We start from the raw sequence: 23,188 nt of genomic DNA on the forward strand, positions 1-23,188 counted from the left end.
AGGGATGGCTGCACTGCTGCAGCCAGAAACAAAAGCATTCCGTTGCACCTGTGATAACATCTGCAAATCTGTGTATGCAGCCAATAAACTTTGATTTGAGCCTGTCAAGAGGTGTAATGGCGGATATGTAAAATCACCAGAGGGCTTCAGTCTTGCTTTGTGTTCCAGGATGCAGCCAGCCAAGGAATGATTATAGGCCCCTGGTACAGTAGCAAACAGAACAGTCCTCTCTAAATCAGCTGCAGACCAGGTGGCTCATTATACAGCTGTCTCTCAGTGGTCAGTATGATACACAGAGACAACCAACAGCATCACAGCCTCCTGTACACTGCCTGCTGTTGCTATATAAACGAGCACTGACAAGTAGGGCATTGACACTCATGGGATTTTGGAAGACAGTAATTGACCAGCCAAATGACCGCGGTCAACGTAAGTACCATTTTTAGACCCAGATGTTCTCCTCTCCTCCGCTCCTGACCATGTGTGCTGCCATAGAAATAGAATGAATAGAACGGGCGTCCCCATTCAAGTCAATGGTGGCATAATGGGTGGACATTGCAAGAGTACCGGAATTGTCTCACATCAGACAGGATCACTAAAAATAGGTTATTTATTCAACTCTAAATGTGCATGAAAATGTGCTAGCTAGTGTCTGCATGCTGGCTGAACCAGTCTCAAATCAATCCATATGAAAACGGCAGTTCACACATTCAATGCATAATGCACCCTCTAGCTAGCTAGCGTAGTGAAATTCTATCTAATAGCACAAATTAGCTTTCCTGATAAGGCAGTTTGTTTTGCCATGATTCAGCTGACCGCTCTAGCTGACACATTATCATGTTGGCCAAATGTTACAAAGTAGCAAGTAAGATACATGATGATTTCTAAGAATAGTCCAAAAACTTTGGTGTTCATCAACAAGCTTGCAAACTAGCAGAGGTGGAAAAAGTACCCAGAGTAAAAGTAAAGATACCTTATTAGAAAATAACTCAAGTAAAAGTGAAAGTTGCCCAGTACAATAATACTTGAGTAAAAGTTTTAAAGTATATGGTTTTAAATATACTTAAGAATCAAAAGTAAAAGTGTAAATCATTTCAAATTCCTTATATTAGGCACCATTTTTTTGTTTTTAAAATCTACGGATAGCCACGGGCACGCTCCAACATAGCCAGGGGTACGCTCCAACATAGCCAGGGGTACGCTCCAACATAGCCAGGGGTACGCTCCAACATAGCCAGGGGTACGCTCCAACATAGCCAGGGGTACGCTCCAACATAGCCAGGGGCACGCTCCAACATAGCCAGGGGCAGGCTCCAACATAGCCAGGGGCACGCTCCAACATAGCCAGGGGCACGCTCCAACATAGCCAGGGGTACGCTCCAACATAGCCAGGGGTACGCTCCAACTTAGCCAGGGGTACGCTCCAACATAGCCAGGGGTACGCTCCAACATAGCCAGGGGTACGCTCCAACATAGCCAGGGGTACGCTCCAACATAGCCAGGGGTACGCTCCAACATAGCCAGGGGTACGCTCCAACATAGCCAGGGGTACGCTCCAACATAGCCAGGGGTACGCTCCAACATAGCCAGGGGTACGCTCTAACATAGCCAGGAGCAAGCTCCAACATTGCCAAGTGCACACTCCAACATTGCCAGGGGCACGCTCCAACATAATTTACAAACAAAGCATGTGTTTAGTGAGTCTGCCAGATCAGAGGCTGTAGGGATGACCAGGGATTTTCTCTTGATAAGTGTGTGAATTAGACAATTTTCCTTTCCTGCTCAGCATTCAAAATGTAACGGGTGTAAAGTACTTAAGTAAAAATACTTAAGTAGTTTTTTGGGGTATCTGTACTTTACTTTTTATATTTTTGACAATTTTTACTTCACTACATTCCTAAAGAATTTGTGTACTTTTCACTCCATAAAGTTTCACTGACACCCAAACTGCAAACGAGCTACCATAATGGCTATTCAAACAAGCTAGCACTAGGCTGCTAGCTGGGGCAAGTTTGATCAGCTGATCGCACATGGTTTGCCATTGTAGCCAGTGCATCATAGCTACGGATAGCAGAGTGATCTTTTTTGATGGAGTGACCATCTAGCTATGCATTTCCCGATCCTCTCATGACGACAGCTGTCCATCTGCGGGATTCTTCAAGATGCTTTCAAAACAGACTTGATCTAGCTACTGTTGTAGTCTATACTTATTTTTGAACAACTTGTTTATTTTGCTTAACAAGTGCTTTGAGATTCTGTGAAAAGCGCTTTAAAAGTTTAATAAATTACTATAATTTTCAGAATTAAAAACAGATTAACAAAAAAAATGGCAGATGAGCAAAATTGTGATTTTAGATATGAGTTCCACGTTTGGTTAGATAGATGGCTTCTGGCAACTGCGTGTCGCAAAGCAGGAAGTAAAATACGTGTTGTGATTTGTTGATTCAACTTAAGTGACATTACAAAAATTATATTCCATTGCATGAACCACATCAGTTAACATCATTTAAAATGTTTATTCTACATTATCATGGAAATTATTGCATCACATACCAGGCAGCCATTGCGAGTGTACCCATGGCTAGAAGGTGCTGTGAAAGATGCAAGTTTGTGTTCTCGGAAGTAGCCTATGGCAACTACTCGTCTCCTCCATTGCAAAACTACTGAATCTTAGGAGTCAATTCCTAGCTTGACACCCGGAAATGGGAGTTGACGGGCAAGGAATCGAGGAATCTATCCTTTTGGAGTCAACTCCCCACCACTAGTGTCGAGGCAACTAAGACGTGTTTGCTTCAACACCTTGCTTGTTTGAGCAAGGAGCAAGAAAGCTTCATTATGCTGTTAAGAGTCAATGTTACGGCAGAAACGGACTAGAGGGCCAGATAGTGACGAGGTATGATTAACTTCTTCGATATAGGGGGCGCTCTTTTAATTTTTGGATAAAAAAACGTTCCAGTTTTAAACAAGATATTTTGTCACGAAAAGATGCTCGACTATGCATATAATTGACAGCTTTGGAAAGAAAATACTCTGACGTTTCCAAAACTGCAAAGATATTATCTGTGAGTGCCACAGAACTAATGCTACAGGCGAAACCAAGATGAAATTTCAAACAGGAAATGGCCCAGATTCTGAAGGCGCTGTGTTCCAATGTCTCCTTATATAGCTGTGAATGAGCCAGGAATGAGCCTACACTTTCTGTCGTTTCCCCAAGGTGTCTGCAGCATTGTGACGAATTTGTCGGCATATCATTGGAAGATTGACCATAAGAGACTACATATACCAGGTGTCCGCTTGGTGTCCTCCGTCGAAATTATTGCGCAATCTCCAGCTGCGTCCACTTTTCCATTCAGTTCAGAGGAGAAAGGCAACTGCCACGAATGATTTATCATCGAATAGATATGTGAAAAATACCTTGAGGATTGATTCTAAACAACGTTTGCCATGTTTCTGTCGATATTATGGAGTTAATTTGGAAAAAAGTTTGGCGTTGTAATGACTGAATTTTCCGTTTTTTTTCTTAGCCAAACGTGATGAACAAAACAGAGCGATTTCTCCTACATAAATAATCTTTTTGGAAAAACTGAACATTTGCTATCTAACTGAGAGTCTCCTCATTGAAAACATACAAAGTTCTTCAAAGGTAAATGATTTTATTTGAATGCTTTTCTTGTTTTTGTGAAAATGTTGCCTGCTGAATGCTAGGCTAATGCTATGCTAGCTATCAATACCTCTTACACAAATGCTTGTGTAGCGATGGTTGAAAAGCATATTTTGAAAATCTGAGATGACAGTGTTGTTAACAAAAGGCTAAGCTTGTGAGTGAATATATTTCTTTCATTTCATTTGCAATTTTCATGAATAGTTAACGTTGCGTTATGCTAATGAGCTTGAGGCTATGATTACGCTCCCGGATACGGGATTGCTCGACGCTAGAGGTTAAGACTGCTAAACAAGGAGGCTAAGGGTAGAAAGGGCAATACAGATGCCGTGTTCATTTTCACTGAGGGAAAAGAACAACAAAATGGCAGGAGCAGAAAATGGAGGAGGAACAGGAGGCAGTCAAGCTGCTCTGACGCCAGAGAACTAGAGGCTGAAATAATTTATAACCTTCCAGAAGTGTTGTCAAGTCCATCAGCCTTTTGTGAATCCAGTCACGGTTCAGTCAATGATCACCCTCAACCCTCACTTTGGCCATGATGAAAGTTGAGGTGCAAAAATGCTCTCTGATTCTCTTTGATAAATGGGTATCAGCACTTAGAGGAAGAACTGAAGTTTACATTTTATCAATTTTTAGTTCATTGTATAAGCTCTCAATATTTAAATTCAAACACAGGAAGCAAAATAATTGAAGCCACTTAGGCCCATCATTTCAGGGTTTACTAATGGTACAACTTGGGAGAAAGAGGAGAGCCAATACATCCCATAAACCTCCCACAATATGACATCACCTGCATCGTGTCCCATTGACACTATCCCATTCAGTATAACATGTTTCTCGTTCAACCCCATCCCTCTCTTCCCTGACACTCATCTTTCCTATGGTTTTCTCTTTTTCCTTCATCTCACTCTCTTATTTGCTAATAACACCCTCACTTCTCTTTTCCCCCCATTTCCACTGCTATCCTGCATCAGCTGGACTCCAAAAGTACGTGACCACTCTCTGCCTCTCACACTCCAGTTCCAAACACTCTCTGCCTCTCACACTCCAGTTCCAAACACTCTCTGCCTCTCACACTCCAGTTCCAAACACTCTCTGCCTTGCCATTTATCAAAGTGTGTTCTAAGGGCATAGAACAGTATCACCTCAATGACAAGAATTCTGCAATCTTGCTGTTCTTATTATACACTTCACCACCACAATGTTTCTTCCATAAGAATGGAATTAGCACGGATTTATTATGCTAATAACATTGGGGGAGCAAACATAATTAAACTTGTGAAGTAAAAGCCATGACTCAGACTAAGCAATTAACTAAATCCCTCCATTATTCTACCTTATCACCTTGGCTGCAGATCCAGCTGTCTCCCTGGCTTCAAACACCAATAAGGTTCATATTTCCACTGGTACCTGGATCTGTCTGTGTATTTGCATGCGTACATGTGCACAGACTGGTGTCTGATCTTGGCTGTGTACTGTACTGTGACAGACATGAGTCTATGGGCATGCATCTATTCAATTAAAGATAATGTTTTTCATGAATATCAGTGGGGTTTCAATGAGAATTCAAGTTGAGAGGGATGGGATTCATATGCAGCTGTAAAACAGTAGGCAGACAGACATACCCTAAAGTGCTGATAAATCCACTGGTGGAGCCCTCCGCATAGAGGGAGCAGATGTCGCCTATGTGGAGGAAACTGGACATCTTGTCCGACATGTTGCCTCACCCAGGACCGTGCCTGGAAAAGATGGAACAGACAAGAGTTAGCATGACAAATAAACCACACAGATGTACAGTCATTTACACCGATAAATACTGCATATTTAATTGTATATTATGTATTAAATAACCTATACCGCTATTACAGTGTAATTACAACATTGTTACTATAGTAACTACTGTGTAGTTACATAGGTATAATGGCAACATAAGGTAAAGTGTTGCCAAACATGTGTGCGAATGGATATGTATTGGATTTGTACAGTGTGGAGAATGGGAAGTAAGCATTGCTATTGTATGCCAAGATATGGCCCATGTTTACATATTAAACAATCAAACAAACAGTTTGGTGCATGCTGTGTGTATTTGTGTGTCGACGTAGGCGAACGAAGGGTGTCAACTAGAGGTCAACAGAGTAATCGGTATGGCCGATTAATTAGGGCCGATTTCAAGTTTTCATAATAATCGGAAATCAGTATTTTTGGGCGCCGATTTGCTGAGTTTTTTATTTATTTTTGATTTTATTTTTTATACCTTTATTTAACTAGGCAAGTCGGTTAAGAACACATTCTTATTTTCAATAACGGCCTAGGAACGGTGGGTTTAACTGCCTTGTTCAGGGGCAGAACGACAGATTTTCACCTTGTCAGCTCGGGCGATCCACTCTTGCAACCTTACAGTTAACTAGTCCAATGCAATAATGACCTGCCTCTCTCTCGTTGCACTCCACAAGGAGACTGCCTGTTACGCGAATGCAGTAAGCCAAGGTAAGTTGCTAGCTAGCATTAAACTTATCATATAAAAACAATCAATCATAATAACTAGTTAACTACATATGGTTGATGATATTACTGGATATTATTTAGCGTGTCCTGCGTTACATATAATCAGACTGAGCATACAAGTATCTAAGTATCTGACTGAGCGGTGGTAGGCAGAAGCAGGCGCGTAAACATTAATTCAAACAGCACTTTCGTGCGTTTTTCCAGCAGCTCTTCGTTGTGCGTCAAGCATTGCGCTGTTTATGACTTCAAGCCTATCAACTCCCGAGATGAGGCTGGTCTAACCGAAGTGAAATGGCTAGCTAGTTAGCGCGCGCTAATAGCGTTTCAAACGTCACTCGCTCTGAGCCTTCTAGTAGTTGTTCCCCTTGCTCTGCATGGGTAACGCTGCTTCGATGGTGGCTGTTGTGTTGCTGGTTCGAGCCCAGGGAGGAGCGAGGAGAGGCAATACACCGGCAATACTAAAGTGCCTCTAAGAACATCCAATAGTCAAAGGTTAATGAAATACAAATGGTATAGAGGGGAATAGTCCTATAATTCCTATAATAACTACAACCTAAAACTTCTTACCTGGGAATATTGAAGACTCATGTTAAAAGGAACCACCAGCTTTCATATGTTCTCATGTTCTGAGCAAGGAACTGAAGCGTTAGCTTTCTTACATAGCACATATTGTACTTTTACTTTCTTCTCCAACACTTTGTTTTTGCATTATTTAAACCAAATTGAACATGTTTCATTGTTTACTTGAGGCTAAATTCATTTTATTGATCTATTATATTAAGTTAAAAGAAGTGTTCATTCAGTATTGTTGTAATTGTCATTATTACAAATAAATAAATAAAAATAGTCCGAATAATCGGTATTGGCTTTTTTGGTCCTCCAATAATCGGTATAGGCGTTGAAAAATCATAATCGGTCGACCTCTAGTGTCAACACAGCCAAATCTCTCACACACAATACAGTACAGAGCAAGAATTAAATAAGGGTCATTCCATTTGAATTCAATCACTTTCTGACTGCACCCCATTTGATTCCAGCAAAACCTTCCATAATTGATTGCCCATGGTAGACGTGGTCAGAAAGTAACTTTTTGGACCTGAATGCCAAAGCATTCAGGAGATGGAGGTGCTCAAAGTTTACCCTAACATGAGACATCAATGTCTACATCACTGAAAAATATAAATGGTTGAGATGTATATTATTTGAAAGCTCACAAAAAGGGTTGGTAAACTATTTCATAATTTCTATATTAAAAAATATATATTTTACGTCAATTACTCAGAATACGTGAATAACGAAATTGTTCATGTTCATATACACTGAGTGGACAAAACAAAAAGGAACATATTCCTAATATTGAGTTTCACCCCCTTTTGCCCTCTGAACAGTCTCAATTCGTTGGGCATGGACACTACAAGGTGTCGAAAGCATTCCACAGGGATGTTGGCCCATGTTGACTCCAATGCTTCCAACAGTTGTGTCAAGTTGGCTGGATATCCTTTGGATGGTGGACCATTCTTGACACACGAGAAACTGATGAGTGTAAAAATCCCAGCAGCGTTGCAGTTCTTGACACACACAAATTGGGGCGCCTGGCACCTACCAACATACCCCGTTCAAAACAAATTAAATCTTGTCTTTCCCATTCACCCTCTGAATGGCACACACACAATCCATGCCTCAATTGTCTCAAAGCTTAACAATCCTTATTTAACCTGTATCCTCCCCTTCTACACGGATTGAAGTGGATTTAACAGATGACATCAATACGGGATCATAGCTTTCATCTGGATGAATCTGGTCACTCATTGTCATGGAAAGAGCAAGTGTCTTTAATGTTTTGTACACTCAGTGTGTCACGCCCTGGCCATAGTTTACTTTGTATGTTTCTATGTTTTGATTGGTCAGGGTGTGATCTGAGTGGGCATTCTATGTTGGATGTCTTGTTTGTCTATTTCTGTGTTTAGCCTGATATGGTTCTCAATCAGGGGCAGGTGTTAGTCATTGTCTCTGATTGGGAACCATATTTAGGTAGCCTGGGTTTCACTGTGTGTTTGTGGGTGATTGTTCCTGTCTCTGTGTTTTGCACCAGATAGGGCTGTTTCGGTTTTCATCCGTTTGTTATTTTGTTAGTTTATCGTGTATAGTTTCCGTATTAAATAAAATGAATCACAACTACGCTGCATTTTTGTCCGCTCCTCCTTCCCACAACAAAAGCAGTGACACAGTGTATGTAGATCAGACTCGATTTTACATCGTCTGAGGTGTTTGTGATGTGCACACCATCGGTTGAGACACAGTATACTATTGAATACAGGGTGGGTGTCATGTCGCTTATAACTGTACTAAAATGCAAATACAATTAAAATGTAAACTTTCAAGTCCTACCACAAAGCTGGTTGGAGCTCCACACATGACAGAATGTTGACTTGATTGGGAATATCTATTGTTTTAAATTAAACTGTCAATCTTCCATAGGAAACCTAATGAAATCATAGAAATATAGATAATAGAAAAGACATTCCTATGGAAGTCAGCCATCTTTCTGGTAGTAATTGGAAGTTGCAATTTCAATTCAATTTAAATTTAAATAGAGTACCAGCTAAATTGCAGTGGTCTGAAGGGATAGGTCCATTCTCAGAATTCTGTTTCTATGATTGAAATGACACGCACCCTGTATTCAAGAGCATGCATGGCTGGCACAACACAAACACCTCAGATGATGTAAAATAGGGTCTAAGCTACAACATGTGAAAATGAGATGAATTTGAGTTTACAATTATTTTTTAATATTTGACGTGATGAAGACATGGATGTCTCATTGTGGGGTAGGGTATGTAAAATGGGTCAACTTTAGGTACCTCTATCTCCTGATTGTTTTGGTATTCTAGTCCAAAATGTAACTTTCAGACCACTTCTACCATGGGCAAACATGTATATAAGGTTTCGTTCTAATCAAAAGAGGTGCAGTCAAAAAGTGATTGAAATCATTATGGAAACAGTGTGTACCAATGAATGCGGCCCTGAGAAAAACTGGTCAGAGCACAGGGCCAAAGTCACTGCATACTGATTGCAGTGACACTGTACCACTTCTGTTGAGAACCTCTGACTGACAGTTAAGAATTCGATGCTACATTCAAAACAAACCTGAACAGAAAATAATATTGGATTAAATGCATTAATAGGTGACATTTGTTATAGTATGCACTACAAGACACCATATAACCTCTGAACTAGAGCTGGTGTAATCTAAATTGTCTTTGCATTCATTATCTGTTTAACATTTACATATCCCTGGGCTTTTGCATGGGACGATAGTCCATTACATTAGTAATTTAGGACAGAAGTCCTCTTGTACATCACATTTGTTTTAGGTCAATTTGACTTGATCATAAATTGTTTCAAATGATAGTGTTCAACAACCAACACAGCTCATGCAGATAGCTGCGAAGTGAGTGATAGCCCACAGAGGCTATATGAACGAAAACTCAAAGAAAATATAAGCCTATTTTAAAACTCTACATTCACAAGCACACTCATCTTTATGGAACACATTGACAAACCTACAACTCTAATTCCCAGAAGTGTCCAAATGGAAATGTCTGTAGACCTATCCATTAGTAATAATAATTCCTGTCCAAATCCCCAGTGAAAAACACTTGTTTGTAAACAGGCAGCGCACCTCGTCATCAACATCCCCAATTGAAACCTCATCCAAACAGACGCAAATACTATAGCCATCTACAATGTGGCAATATGTCTATCTGACTCCATCAGAAACAACCATCTGACAATTCTATTTTACTGTTGCATGGCTTGTTTACCTACGCTGTCATTGATGTAGGCAACAATTGCTTGAGATAGGCTTCTGAATCATCAGGATGAAACTAAATGAATCAATACAGATAAAAAGTTAGACTAATCCTACATTTACACTAACACTAATCCCAAACATTAGATTTGTTTGACAATGACTATATTGATACATTGTAATTACAATGTTGGGCTACGTTGCCAGTCTTTGCTTGCTTGCTAGGATACATGGTTACATCCTGAGTGAAGCTGTCAAATGCAACCGAGTCGCATAAACCACACATTTACAGCTTGGTTATATTGTGTCAGTATTGCCTACAGCTGCCATGTCACTTTGAGTCTAAAACACTCGGAAATTTTGACGTCTTAAATTTCAGGTTTAATTCTACTATACAGGCCCATTTTGGTGAACTTGAAATGCAATGCAATAAAAACGGTAGAAGCCGTAGCCTACTAACGTTATGTCGAGGTAGGCTAGCTACAACTTATGGGTTAGCCGTACTGTACTTCCTTGACAATTGACGTTTGATGAGGATGCTCCTCGCAAAACTAAGCTACAGGATGAGGATGTGCATAGGACTTTACCTTCACAAAAGGAAGAATGCGACGAAAATAGAAGAGATTCAGGAAGGATCAGCAAACGTGAATTTCTACTGCGCTGTCCTCGTTTAATTCCATGATAGCCGGCTGACACTCCAGTGAGAACACCACGTCTCTGACAGCTGAATTTGTCCTCAGCGGCAATCCCCTTCTTACCTCCTCCACATGCACTTTGAAGAAACGCCCCTTTCGCTATATATATATATATATATATATATATATATATATATATATATATATATATATATATATATATATATATATATATATATATATATATATATATATATATATATATATATATATATATATATATATATATTTGGACACACCAACTCATTCGTTTTTCTTAATTTTTTACAATTTTCTACATTGTTGAAAAACACTGAAAACATCAAAACTATAAAACAACACATATGGAATCATGTCGTAACCAAAAAAGTGTTAAACAAATCAAAATATATTTTAGATTTTAGATTCTTCAAAGTGGCCACCCATTGCCTTTATGACAGCTTTGCACACTGTTGGCATTCTCTCAACCAGCTTCATGAGGTAGTCACCTGGAACGCATTTCACAGGTGCGCCTTCTTGAAAGTTAATTTGTGGAATTTGTCTTCTTTCTTAATGTGTTTGAGCCAATCAGTTGTGTTGTGACAAGGTAGGGTTGGTATATAGAAGATAGCCCTATTTGGTAAAAGACCAAGTCCATGTTGCAACTGCATCATACTTTTTGGAGAAATGTCCTCTGGTCTGATGAAACAAAAATATAACTTTTTGGCCATAATGACCATCGTTATGTTTGTTGGAAAAAGGGTGAGGCTTGCAGGCCGAAGATCACCATCCCAACCGTGAAGCACGGGGGTGGCAGCATCATGTTGTGGAGGTGATTTGCTGCAGGAAGGACTGGCGCACTTCACAAAATAGATGGCAACATGAGAAAGGAAAATTATGTGGATATACTGAAGCAACATCTCAAGACATTAGTTTATAAAGTTAAAGCTTGGTTGCAAATGGGTCTTCCAAATGGACAATGACTCCAAGCATACTTCCAAAGTTGTGGTAAAATGGCCTAAGGACAACAAAGTCAAGGTATTGGATCACAAAGCCCTGACCTCAATCCTATAGAAAATGTATGGGTGTGCAAGCAAGGAGGCCTACAAACCTGACTCGGTTACACCAACTCTGCCAGGAGGAATGGGCCAAAGCTTGTGGGAAGCTCGTGGAAGGCTATCTGAAACATTTTACACAAGTTAAACAATTTAAAGGCAATGCTACCAAATACTAATTGAGTGTATGTAAACCTCTAACCCACTGGGAATGCGATGAAAGAAATACAATATTAAATAAATCATTCTCTCTACTATTACTCTAACATTTCACATTCTTAAAATAATGTGATGATCCTAACTGACCTAAAACAGGGAATTTGTACAAGGATTAAATGTCAGGAATTGTGAAAACTGAGTTTAAATGTTTTTGGCTATGATGTATGTAAACTTACAACCTCAACTGTAAGTAATTTGGACAAATTCACTTATAGTGTATTAAAGTACTTAAATGTTTAGCATTTGTTCCCATATTCCTAGCATGCAATGAATGCATCATGCTTGTGACTCTACAAACTTGTTGGATCCTTTTTCAGTTTGTATTGGTTGTGTTTCGGATTATGTTTTTCCCAGCAGGAACTGAATATTGAATAATGTATCTTGTCATTTATGATTCACTTTTATTTTTTTTAAATTAATATGTATCTGAACACTTCAACATGAATGTGGATGCTACCGTAACTATTAATATTAATCATGAAGAAATCGTGAATAATGATAAGTGAGAAAGTTACAAAGATCAAACACCCCCCAAAAATGCTACATTCCCATGATTGGTAATGGTAAGTGACTAGCCATCTTCAAATGGGGGGACTACATACATAAAGTGCTTTCATTTCTAAATAGTAAAACAGATATTAATGAAAATACCCTCAAATAAAAGTTTACCTTCTGCACTGTCGCCTCATCACATTTGATCTGAAATTATAAATCCTGCAGTATAGAGCCAACTGTACACATTTTAACTTCACTGTCCAAATAGATATGAAAGGTATGTGGGTGTACAGCATCAGAATAAATAGCATCAGAAAGGCAACATAAAAATAGCTTCAAAACTGTTCCTGATCTAGCTCATTGTCACGCCCTGGCCTTAGTATTTTGTGTTTTCTTTATTATTGTGGTTAGGCCAGGGTGTGACATGGGTGATTATGTGTTTGTCTTGTCTAGGAGTTTTGTATTTTCGTTTTTGTAAATTGTTTGTATTTTCATCTTTCATTGAAGATGTTTATGAATAACCACGCTACATTTTGGTCCTCCTCTCTTTCACCAGAAGAAAACCGTAACACTCATAAGCTAGTGTAGTAATGGACAAAACATTGCTTTTACCATGCACATGATGACGATGGAGGATAAAATCCCTGAGATTTAGTGATGTTTTTGTAGGAAATAACTGTGTATAATAGGTTGGTTGCCATGTTCAAAACAGAAATGTCCAAAACATACACTCTCCCTTATAGTGAGGCCTCATGCTGTGCATGTCGGTCTTGGAAGGGAAATGAGAGAAGCCCAGCGTTTGTGTGGACAACCTGCTGTCAAAAACACCACTGTCACAAACTAGGCTTCAAATAGGATTCAACCAGGTCAGACACCTCAACAATTTACCGGGGTCAGACACCTCAACAATTGAGGCTGCATGGTTTATTCCCTCTAGGCTGTTGTTCACACAGGAAAATATCATTATTCCTAGCCATGGATGGAATATCCTGAAGACGCAACTGTATTGTACACATGCTGCAACTTAGTGAGCATCTAGTGTTCTGAAGTGATCCTTCAGCTGAGGTGGACAATGAACATCAACAATCAAAGGCATGAATGTACATTTGGTTATGGTACGCCAATTTAGTTTCTGTCCTCTCTGTCTCTCAACTAGCGAAAAAACTCTGTCTTTGATTTCAAGTTTTGTAGCTCTGACTTGGTGTGAGTGATCTACTTTATTTTAATTTGCCCCATTAAAATCTTGTCTTTCCATTTTCTTTCCTGCTGGAGTTGGAACACAGACTCGTCAATGTACTCCGGATTAAACATGAAAAAACATTGAAGCTACTAAAACACTTCCCAGATGAATTGAATAAATTGAAGTGATCCCCTGACTGTTTCCAGACCCCACTTAAGCAACTGTTGATTTTCCAATAAAAATAACTTTAAGATCACTTTTTGAGATTGTTTTATCTCCCACTGGAATTCAGTAGCCCACAAAAAGTATCTGTTGAATCGCTTTTAATATTGTCCATCAAGTTTTCTTAGTATGGATGTCTTAACGATAAGGTGCATTAGTTATTTATGTCAGCATTTTGACATATAATTAGCTATCACATCACTTAAGTCCATTTTCTCATCTGGCCTGTGATATTTCCATTGCTATATTATTACCATGTATTTAAGCACAAACACACCCACACATGCATGTATGCACTCCCGCATGCACGCACACACACATGCGTACACACACTCACGGCTCAGTATCTTCAAATCTTGTTCATGGAGCATGTTCATTTGAAAACTGCAGGTTCTAAAGGGATAATGATTCAGGTTCAGCATCTGTGAGAGTGCCAGTGTATCTGTTACCCTATGAGAGCTGTTCCCTCAGGTATCTCCTTTTCCCACATTCACCCACCTCACACTCCGCTTTCGCTTTGTTTGCAGATCGATAGAATATATAAACGTTTTAGCGGATGCTTTGAAGATAATTTAAACCCTTTGCGGTACACCTTACTGTAGTGTCACTTTGATCAGTGTGACTCATGTATTAATGGTGTTTACCTCCACCAAATGAATTTGGAGTGTCATGCAACACGTCACTTTGATACAGTTGAAGGCATGATAAGAGTAATAGTTCTGAAGGGACTGCGGTCTCCGTGCACTGCAGGTTGTACTCAAGTTGCTACACTGCATAATAAAAATGTATTAGTCATTGCAGAAATATTCAATGTTGGTCACACTTGGTCCACCTATTATCCTTCCCCCTTAAGTATTTCTCATGACCATTTTAAATCATACAGGAGTTGGACGTGATCCCCATGCGAGAGCTTAGTCTGTCAACAATAATACTCAGTGCCTACAAAGGATTACATCCCTGTGTAAAATCCCTTACACCACTATGTTTTCCAATATGCATTTTCTCTTCCTTCCCTACCAGTATCCGGAGTCCAGAAGTCAATGACGTCTGACAAAAATCATCATGAGTTGTCAGTTAGTTAGTTATGTATACTGAGCACCATCTGGGTTTCACTTCATATTCTTCTCTGCCTACATTACCAAACTGAGTGGCTGAGTGGGACTTTCATAAATTGCTATTGTCCCTATGTCAATACAGTTTGATTTATTCCTGGCAAGTGTACCTTAGTCATTGAGAGGTTCCCTTCATTCTTAAAAGTCTGAGCCGTGAGTGAGTCAATCTAACCACTACTGTACTTGCTTTTCAATCTTAAATCAAACCTTTTCCTGGAGGTTTCAGCTTTGACTTATTTAGGATTGCAAATTCCCACAGAAATGGCAAACACCTATAAAGTATGTGATGTGCCTTCACTTTAAAAGGCTGGGGAAGAACTGGATTGGTGGTGCGATATACCAATTTCACTAATTGGGTGTGTTAATGTCACGGCCATCTTCCTGGAAGGAAGAAGTGGACCAAAGCGCAGCGTTGTGAGCGTACATTAGTTTATTTCTAATGCCGCCAACAAAACAATAAACAATCCAAAACGACCATGAAGCTTAAGAGGGCTATAGTGCCACTAACAAAGTCAACTTCCCACGAAGACAGGGGGGAAAAAGGCTACCTAAGTATGGTTCTCAATCAGAGACAACGATAGACAGCTGTCCCTGATTGAGAACCCTACCCGGCCAAAACACAATATAAATAATAGAATATAGAATACCCAACCCAAATCACACCCTGACCAAACCATAATAGAGACAATAACAGTATCTCTTGGTCAGGGCGTGACAGTTAATTGTTTTGGCAACATTTTAGTATCTGTTCCAACTCTGCTACGTCTCTGCCTAAACACTTTTTCAGACAAATGAGCACTCTGATTTCTAAATTTCTCCAAATATTCTCTGCAGATCCTCTCAAGCTCTGCCAGGTTGGATGGGGAGCGTCGCTGCACAGCTATTTTCAGGTCTCTCCAGAGATGTTTGATCATGTTCAAGTCTGGGCTCTGGCTGGGCCACTCAAGGACATTCAGAGACTTGTCCCCAAGCCACTCCTGCATTGTCTTGACTGTGTGCTTAGGGTTGTTGTCTGATTGGAAGGTGAACCTTCGCCCCAGTCTGAGGTCCTGAGTGCTCTGGAGCAGGTGTTCATCAAGGATGTCTCTGTACTTTGCTCCGATCATCTTTCCATCAATCCTGACTAGTCTCCCAGTCCTTGCTGCTGAAAATCATCCCTACAGTATGATTCTGCCACCACCACAGTGATCCCTTCACTGTAGGGATGGTGCCAGGTTTCCTCCAGACGTGACACTTGGCATTCAGGCCAAAGAGTTCAATCTTGGTTCCATCAGACCAGAGAATATCATTTCTCATGATCTGAGAGTCCTTTAGGTGCCTTTTGGCAAACTCCAAATGGGCTGTCATGTGCATTGTACTGAGTGGCAGGATGCACCTGAGCATAATTTCGAGTCTGGTAGGGTCTGAAAACTTGTGTAAATAAGGAATTTCTACCAAATAAAAACCAAATATCAACATTTAAAGTTGGTGTATCTAATCCTTGGATAGTTTCATCTGATTCACTGGCTTAGTCCTGTTCTTTTGTTGTCAAAAGGTTAATTAGCTATTTACTGTATTTCAAAAGTGTTAGTGTATTTCAAAGTGTTGTCCACACAACCAAATATCAACATTTAAAGGAGATGTACAGTATTTTTTGTGCCGCTGACTTAGTCTTTTTTTAATTCCAGTTTGTCTACAAATGAATAATTGATATATCTCCATCTCAACCAAAAATCTAAATTAAAGAATAGGACTAGTTGATTTAGTCCTATACTTTAACTTCTATTTTTCTTCGAGATGGAGACGTGAATCCAAAATATTAATTATTAATTAACTTACATTTGAACCAAAGTTTGAAACCCTTGGACTATATTTGTTGATAATTTTTAGTTGGACCCTGGGTTGAATTGAAACAATAGTTGTAAGCCTATATAGTATCATTGATGATACATGTATGTGACTTATATGTTCGGTTTAACCTTCCCTTTGGAATGACTTTGATAGCAACACTGAATCTATTTAGATATTACAAAATCTCTCAACAATCTCACAATAGCACAGTGGTAGTAGTCAGTGACAAATATCCAAGCTAAGCAGAGCTTGGTTAAAACACTGAATGAGAGACCAAATGGATATTGCTAATGTAGATTGATCAACACTCCAGTAGGAGATACTGCCCAGCCTACTGTTTTTGTTTTCTGATAGTGGATATAACGTTGAAGATCTGATGTTGTTTCAAAGGCACAAATTCAACATATTTTATACAAGGTTTGTCTATGTTGAAAATTGGTTATCATGATGATATAATTCTGTGGTTGAAATTTCACCCTGAAAACAACAGGATCTCTACACCAGGCAGTGTCAGAGGAAGACCCCCAAAATTGTCAGACTCCAGTCACCCTAGTCATAGACTGTTCTCTCTGCTACCGCACGGTAAGCGGTACCGAAATGACAAGTCTAGGTCCAAAAGGCTCCTTAGGAGCTTCTACCCTCAAGCCATAAACTACTGAACAGTTAATCAATGACTACCTGGGTTATTTGCCTTGACCCCCCATTGTTTTTTAACGCTACTGCCAATCGCTGTTTAATATTTATGCATAGTCACTTTACCCCTACCTACATGTACATATTACCTCAATTATCTCAACTAACCTATACCCCTGCACATTGACTCAGTACCGGTACCCCTTGTATATAGCCACATTATTGTTATTTTAATGTGTTTATTTTTTTATATATATATTTTTTTACTAGTAAATATTTTCTTAACTCTTATTTTTCTTAAAACTGCATTGTTGGTTAAGGGCTTGTAAGTGAGCTTTTCACGGTCTACACCTTTTGTATTCAACGCATGTGACAAATACAATTTGATTTGATTTGATTTGGATGCATTTTTGCAAATCCAATGTGATTTCCACATCACAATACGTTGACAAATTATGTTGAAACAATGTTGTATTCAACAAGTTTGTGCCCAGTAGGGAGGCTTATTCTACCCACAGTAGGCCTACACATCTAAACGAAATCAACTAATTGACACCTTTAACAAACTGCGGGTCATTAGACAGGAAGCCGAGCGATTGCGATGACATAAACACTGACAGTCTGGCTTGTGGTGGATATGGCCTTTGGGACTTTGGGACATGTGTCTGTTTCTGATAGCATTTCTGTTCCTTTCTGTTCTCACAAAAATTACAATGCAAATATTCTTCATGCACAGAATGTTAAACAGAGAGTAGGTTAACAAAATGTATTGCCCATGCGTGGGTGTGTGTTTCAGAGATTTGAGTGAATGTGCAATCTGCTAAATGATTAAAATGTAAAATATTAAATGTTTGTGTGTGTGTGTGTGTGTGTGTGTGTGTGTGTGTGTGTGTGTGTGTGTGTGTGTGTGTGTGTGTGTGTGTGTGTGTGTGTGTGTGTGTGTGTGTGTGTGTGTGTGTGTGTGTGTGTGTGTGTGTGTTACGGTTTCAAAACCAGTGTGTGTGTCTGACTGTTCCGGCCTGACGCCATTCCTCTGCCAATGTTGTGTGGGTGTAACCATAGATGGTTTTCTTGATTCACAAGCCATGTCAGAGTTTCAGGGTTGCTATTTCTGTGTGGGCCCAGTCTTTAATCTTATCTTAGTATTGATACAAAAATTATAATAGCAGGGGAAAACTCAATTACAACCAAAGAAACAAAGAAAATCTGGAATTGTCTGTGCAGCTAATGCTCGCATTATGACTATAGTGCCTTCAGAAAGTATTCAATCACACCACTTGACTTTTCCACATTTTGTTGTGCTATAGCCTGAATTTAAAATAGATACAATTTTGATTTTGTGTCACTGGCCTACACAATATTTCCCCATAATGTCAAAGTGGAGTTATGTTTCAAGAAATGTTAACAAATGAATTAAAAATGAAAAGCTGAAATGTCTTGAGTCAACACCTGTTCAACCTCTTTGCTCTGGCAAGCCTAAATAAGTTCAGGAGTAAAAATGTGCTTAACAAGTCACATAATAATTTGCATGGACTCACTCTATGTGTGACAATAGTGTATAGAGCTATTTGTGTTAGTCAGAATATGGTCAACAGGACGGTTATATAGTAGTCTGATAAGCCCAACATATTTTCGACCTATATTCCAGAAGCCCCGATCAAATGCTTTTACTGCGTCCAACGCAGCCATCACTACAGGCTCCTGTTTACCCTCCACGCAATACATCATAATTAATCATCTCGTAATATTGTCTGACAGCGATCGGTTTCGTACCAAGCCTGTCTGATCTATATTAACCAGGCCCCGATGACACCCCGTCGAGTCTATGGGCTATGAGTTTAGCAATAATTGTATAGTCTGTATTAAGTAGGGATATGGGCCTATAGGAGCTGCATTGGGTGGGGTCTTTCCTTAGCTTAGGCAATATAGTAATGAGGTATAGCGCTAGAGTGTCTGGTAGCTTGCTTGTCACTATAGCATGGCTGAACATACTACAGAGTGGCTCAATTAACTTGGGAAGGGAAGCCTTGTAAAATGCAATGGAAAATCCATCCAGCCCAGGTGCCCCCACACAATGCTAAAAATGGCCTCCCGAATTTCATCAGATGTAATGACCTCTTCCCGATTATCTCTGTCCTCATTAGTCAAGGACTTTAATGTTACTCTATCCAGAAACCCCTGCATCACTTCTGACAAACCTCCTTCAGACATGTAGGTTCTCGTAAATAATCTTGAACGTCAAGTTCACATCATCAGAGCTCAAGACGACAACAGTACTAGGTAATGTAATTGAATCTGTCTCTCTTTGCTTCCTTCCTTTTTATTTGCCAGCCAAGTAACTTCCTGCCTTATCCCATGTTCGTAATAGTTCTGTTTAAGTCTAGTTAGTGCATTTTATGGTTCATGGGTCATTAAGGTGTTGTATTCAAGCTGTTTCAAGCTGTCCGTTTTTGTTTTGTTAGGTCCTCAAATGTTGTGTAATGAGATATTTATTTATTTCATTTTCAAGAAATTTGCAACATTTTCGAAATACATGTTTTCACTTCCTCATTATGGGGTATTGTGTGTAGATGAGTGAGAAAAATAATACATTTAATACATTTTGAATTCAGGCTGTAACAAAACAAAATGGAATAAGTCAAGGGGTATGAATACTTTCTGAAGACAATGTAAGTAATAATAAGGTCCCACAGTTGACAGTGCATGCCAGAGCAAAAACAAAGCCTTGAGATCGAAGGAATTCCGAGACAGGATTTTTATTGAGGCACAGATCTGGGGAAGGGTACCAACACATTTCTGCAGCATTGAAGGTCCCTACGAACAGTGTCCTCCATCATTTTTAAAGGGAAGAAGTTTGGAACCACAAAGACTTCCTAGAACTGACTGCCCAGACGAACTGAGCAATCTGGGGAAAAGGGCCTTGGTCAGGGAGGTGACCAAGAAACCGATGGTCACTCTGACCGAGCTCTAGAGTTCTTCTGTGGAAATGGGAGAACCTACCAGAAGGACAACCATCTCTGCAGCACTCCACTAATTAGGCCTTTATGGTAGAGTGGCCAGACGGATGCCACTCCTCAGTAAAAAGCACATGACAGCCCGCTTGGAGTTTGCCAAAAGGCACCTAAAGTACTCTCAAACCATGAGAAACAAGATTCTCTGGTCTGATGAAACCAATAACTCTTTGGCCTGAATGCCAAGCATCACATCTGGAGGAAACCTGGCACCATCCCTACGGTGAAGCATGGTGGCAGCATCATGCTGTGGGGATGTATTTCAGCGGCAGGGACTGGGAGACTAGTAAGGATTGAGGGAAAGATGAACAGAGAACAGTACAGAGAGATCCTTGATTAAAAACCTGCTCCAGAGTGCTCAGGACCTCAGACTGTGGGCGACGGTTCACCTTCCAACAGGACAACAACTCTAAGCACACAGCCAAGACAACGCAGGAGTGGCTTCAGGACAAGTCTCAATGTCCTTGAGTGGCCCATTCAGAGTCCGGACTTGAACCTGATCGAACATCTCTGGAGAAACCTGAAAACATCTCTGCAAAAAACGATAAAGCCTTGTGTTCCTTTTTCTTACATTTTTTTCACGCTGTTGGCAGTAGGTGCACTTGATTCAGCAGTATTAGCGCCGTGAAGCCAAAGAGTTCCTATTTTGAACCATTTAATGTGTCTGAAGGTAGAACTCCACCTACCCGGCAGGCCCAGAAAGCAAATCAAGCGCACCTATAGGCCTACCGCTGGCCAATCAGATAACTCAGATATTGTCTATACAGTTTCCTCAAGCCACAGACTTTAAAAAGAAACCTCAAACGTACAGCAAAGTTGATACTGTGAGATTTAAACACTTTTAAAACCATGGAGACTCAACGAATACAGCAAGAAAAGTCTGTGTCCCCAAAGAAAGTGAGCGGAGGCACGGTGAGTTGCGTGAAAGGCAGCCTCACCGCTGCTCCCTCCCCTCAGACTGACCACCATCGGAAAGCTCAGCATTGCGCATGGTGATCTTAGGCTTGTGTGTGGCTGCTTGGTCATGGAAACCCATTTCATGAAGCTCCTGACGAACAGTTTTTCTGTTGCTTCCAGAGGCAGTTTGGAACTCGGTAGACAAATTATTTTTTACTCGCTATATGCTTCAGTACTCGGTGGTCCAGTTCTATGAGATTGTGTGGTGGCATCCTATGACGGTGCCATGTTGAAGGTCACTGAGCTTTCTATTAAAGCCTTTCGACTGCCGATGTTTGTTTATAGAGATTGCATGGTTGTGTGCTCGAATTTATACTTAGTCAGCAACGGGTGTGGCTGAAATAGCCGAATCCACTAATTTGAAGTGGTATCCACATACTTGTGTATTTATAGTGTATTACAAGTCTTATATCAGATTTTTGAAAATATAGATTCAAAATGGTCTGAAGAGAACACAGGGCAATTCAAGCCTAGCAAATATGCAGTTATAATGTATTAAGCCTATAGCCCATTGCACAAACCTCCAGAACTGTTTTAATTGGTTTATGTGCCTAAGCTTATATTTTTTAAGCCATGTTTAAAAAACAAAATTGAGTGGTACTGTAGATGTCGACTTGCATTTTGACTCAGAAAGTGATCTTGACTCATAAAAGGTTGGTGACCACTGTTTAACAGTAAGCTACTGTATAGGAAAGCTGGGTCAAGTGTTCTGTTTTTCAAAATGTATCTCATTTCAAGGTAAGTAACCAGCTATATCTTTTCCATCTGTAGGATCAGATCCCAGTGAGACAGAGGAAGAACAGTCATGGCTGGTTGGTTTATTTATCTCAGAAGTACCCTACTCTACTCTAAGCCTTGCCTGCATGGGAGTACTGAGCACTCTCATAGCAACTTCCTCTCCTCCCTGTCCTCTCTTCATTTGCATCCCATCAACCAAGCCGGAAATGTAAAAATAAATGCCAGATTAGGTAGAATGCACCCATTGATAAAATCTGATGTTTCAAATGCTGTTGGCCAGTGTGTTGTAGTACAGCAGCCTGCGGACAGACAGGTTTCTGGGTTTTGAATTTAGTTCCATGCAGATGCGAGAGACAGAAACAGGACAGAAGTTGCTATGAAGAAGTTGGTAGAAAAAATACAAATATAATTTATGTTAAGAAAATGTAGGATGAATACTTGAATACAAAATTTTTTTATGCCCAAAAGATTCAACATATGGTTGCTTTTAAAATGTCTAATGTCATGTTCTCATGAAGATCACTGCCCTCTCCTCTCTTCAAAGTACATGCCTAGGGTTCTTTTATTTAATTTTTGTATTTATTTGGTTCAGTTTCATTTGGGTCCTGCTGTCAAAAGAACAGGAACTGGTGCTGTGCCCTACAGGGTAGAGTTCTTCCTCACTAAAAATAAAATACAATTATGCCATTATAATGGCCTTGCAATCCCCTATGGAAATGTGCTTATTAAACCAGCTACAGAGACATTCTAATTAGGCCTAGTGGTTGGTGCTATTACATCTATTGCTGCTCTCAAAGTGTGAAAAATGATGTTTCTATCTTATGTATTTCTCCACACATTATTCTTTGCAGGAATTTAGAATTTAGTTGCATCTTTGGTCAAAGGAAGTACACAACCCATCACTTCAAGAAGGGGAGATCACATGCTTGATATCATGGGATATTCATTCTGCTCAGTGTTTTGTAGACCAAAATACTAACTCATCTCTTGATTTCAGCATAATAGAGATGTACCAGAACAAATTGTCTACCAGGTGGTGTTTGATTGAATTACATTTAATGATCCACATTTCAAGAGTGTAAAGACTGTACCAAGGAGCACCTACC

The 23,188-nt window shown here is 39.8% G+C and overlaps 1 protein-coding gene across 1 annotated transcript in view; it reads right to left on the reverse strand.

Annotated features, from left to right (window-relative positions):
• LOC135542154 (inositol 1,4,5-trisphosphate receptor type 1-like) overlaps window positions 1-10,685 on the reverse strand; it is a 150,056-nt gene extending 139,371 nt beyond the window's left edge. The window contains exons 1-2 of the mRNA XM_064968864.1: window positions 10,565-10,685; window positions 5,287-5,400 (exon numbers count right to left, since the gene is read on the reverse strand). Of these exons, the coding sequence (XP_064824936.1) occupies window positions 5,287-5,378 (92 nt within the window). The 5' untranslated portion in view covers window positions 5,379-5,400; window positions 10,565-10,685. The remainder of the gene's footprint in view (window positions 1-5,286; window positions 5,401-10,564) is intronic.
• Between the last annotated feature and the right edge of the window lie 12,503 nt (window positions 10,686-23,188).

This window comes from Oncorhynchus masou, chromosome 6 (genome assembly GCF_036934945.1).
Source record: "Oncorhynchus masou masou isolate Uvic2021 chromosome 6, UVic_Omas_1.1, whole genome shotgun sequence".
NCBI classification, from domain to species: domain Eukaryota; kingdom Metazoa; phylum Chordata; class Actinopteri; order Salmoniformes; family Salmonidae; genus Oncorhynchus; species Oncorhynchus masou.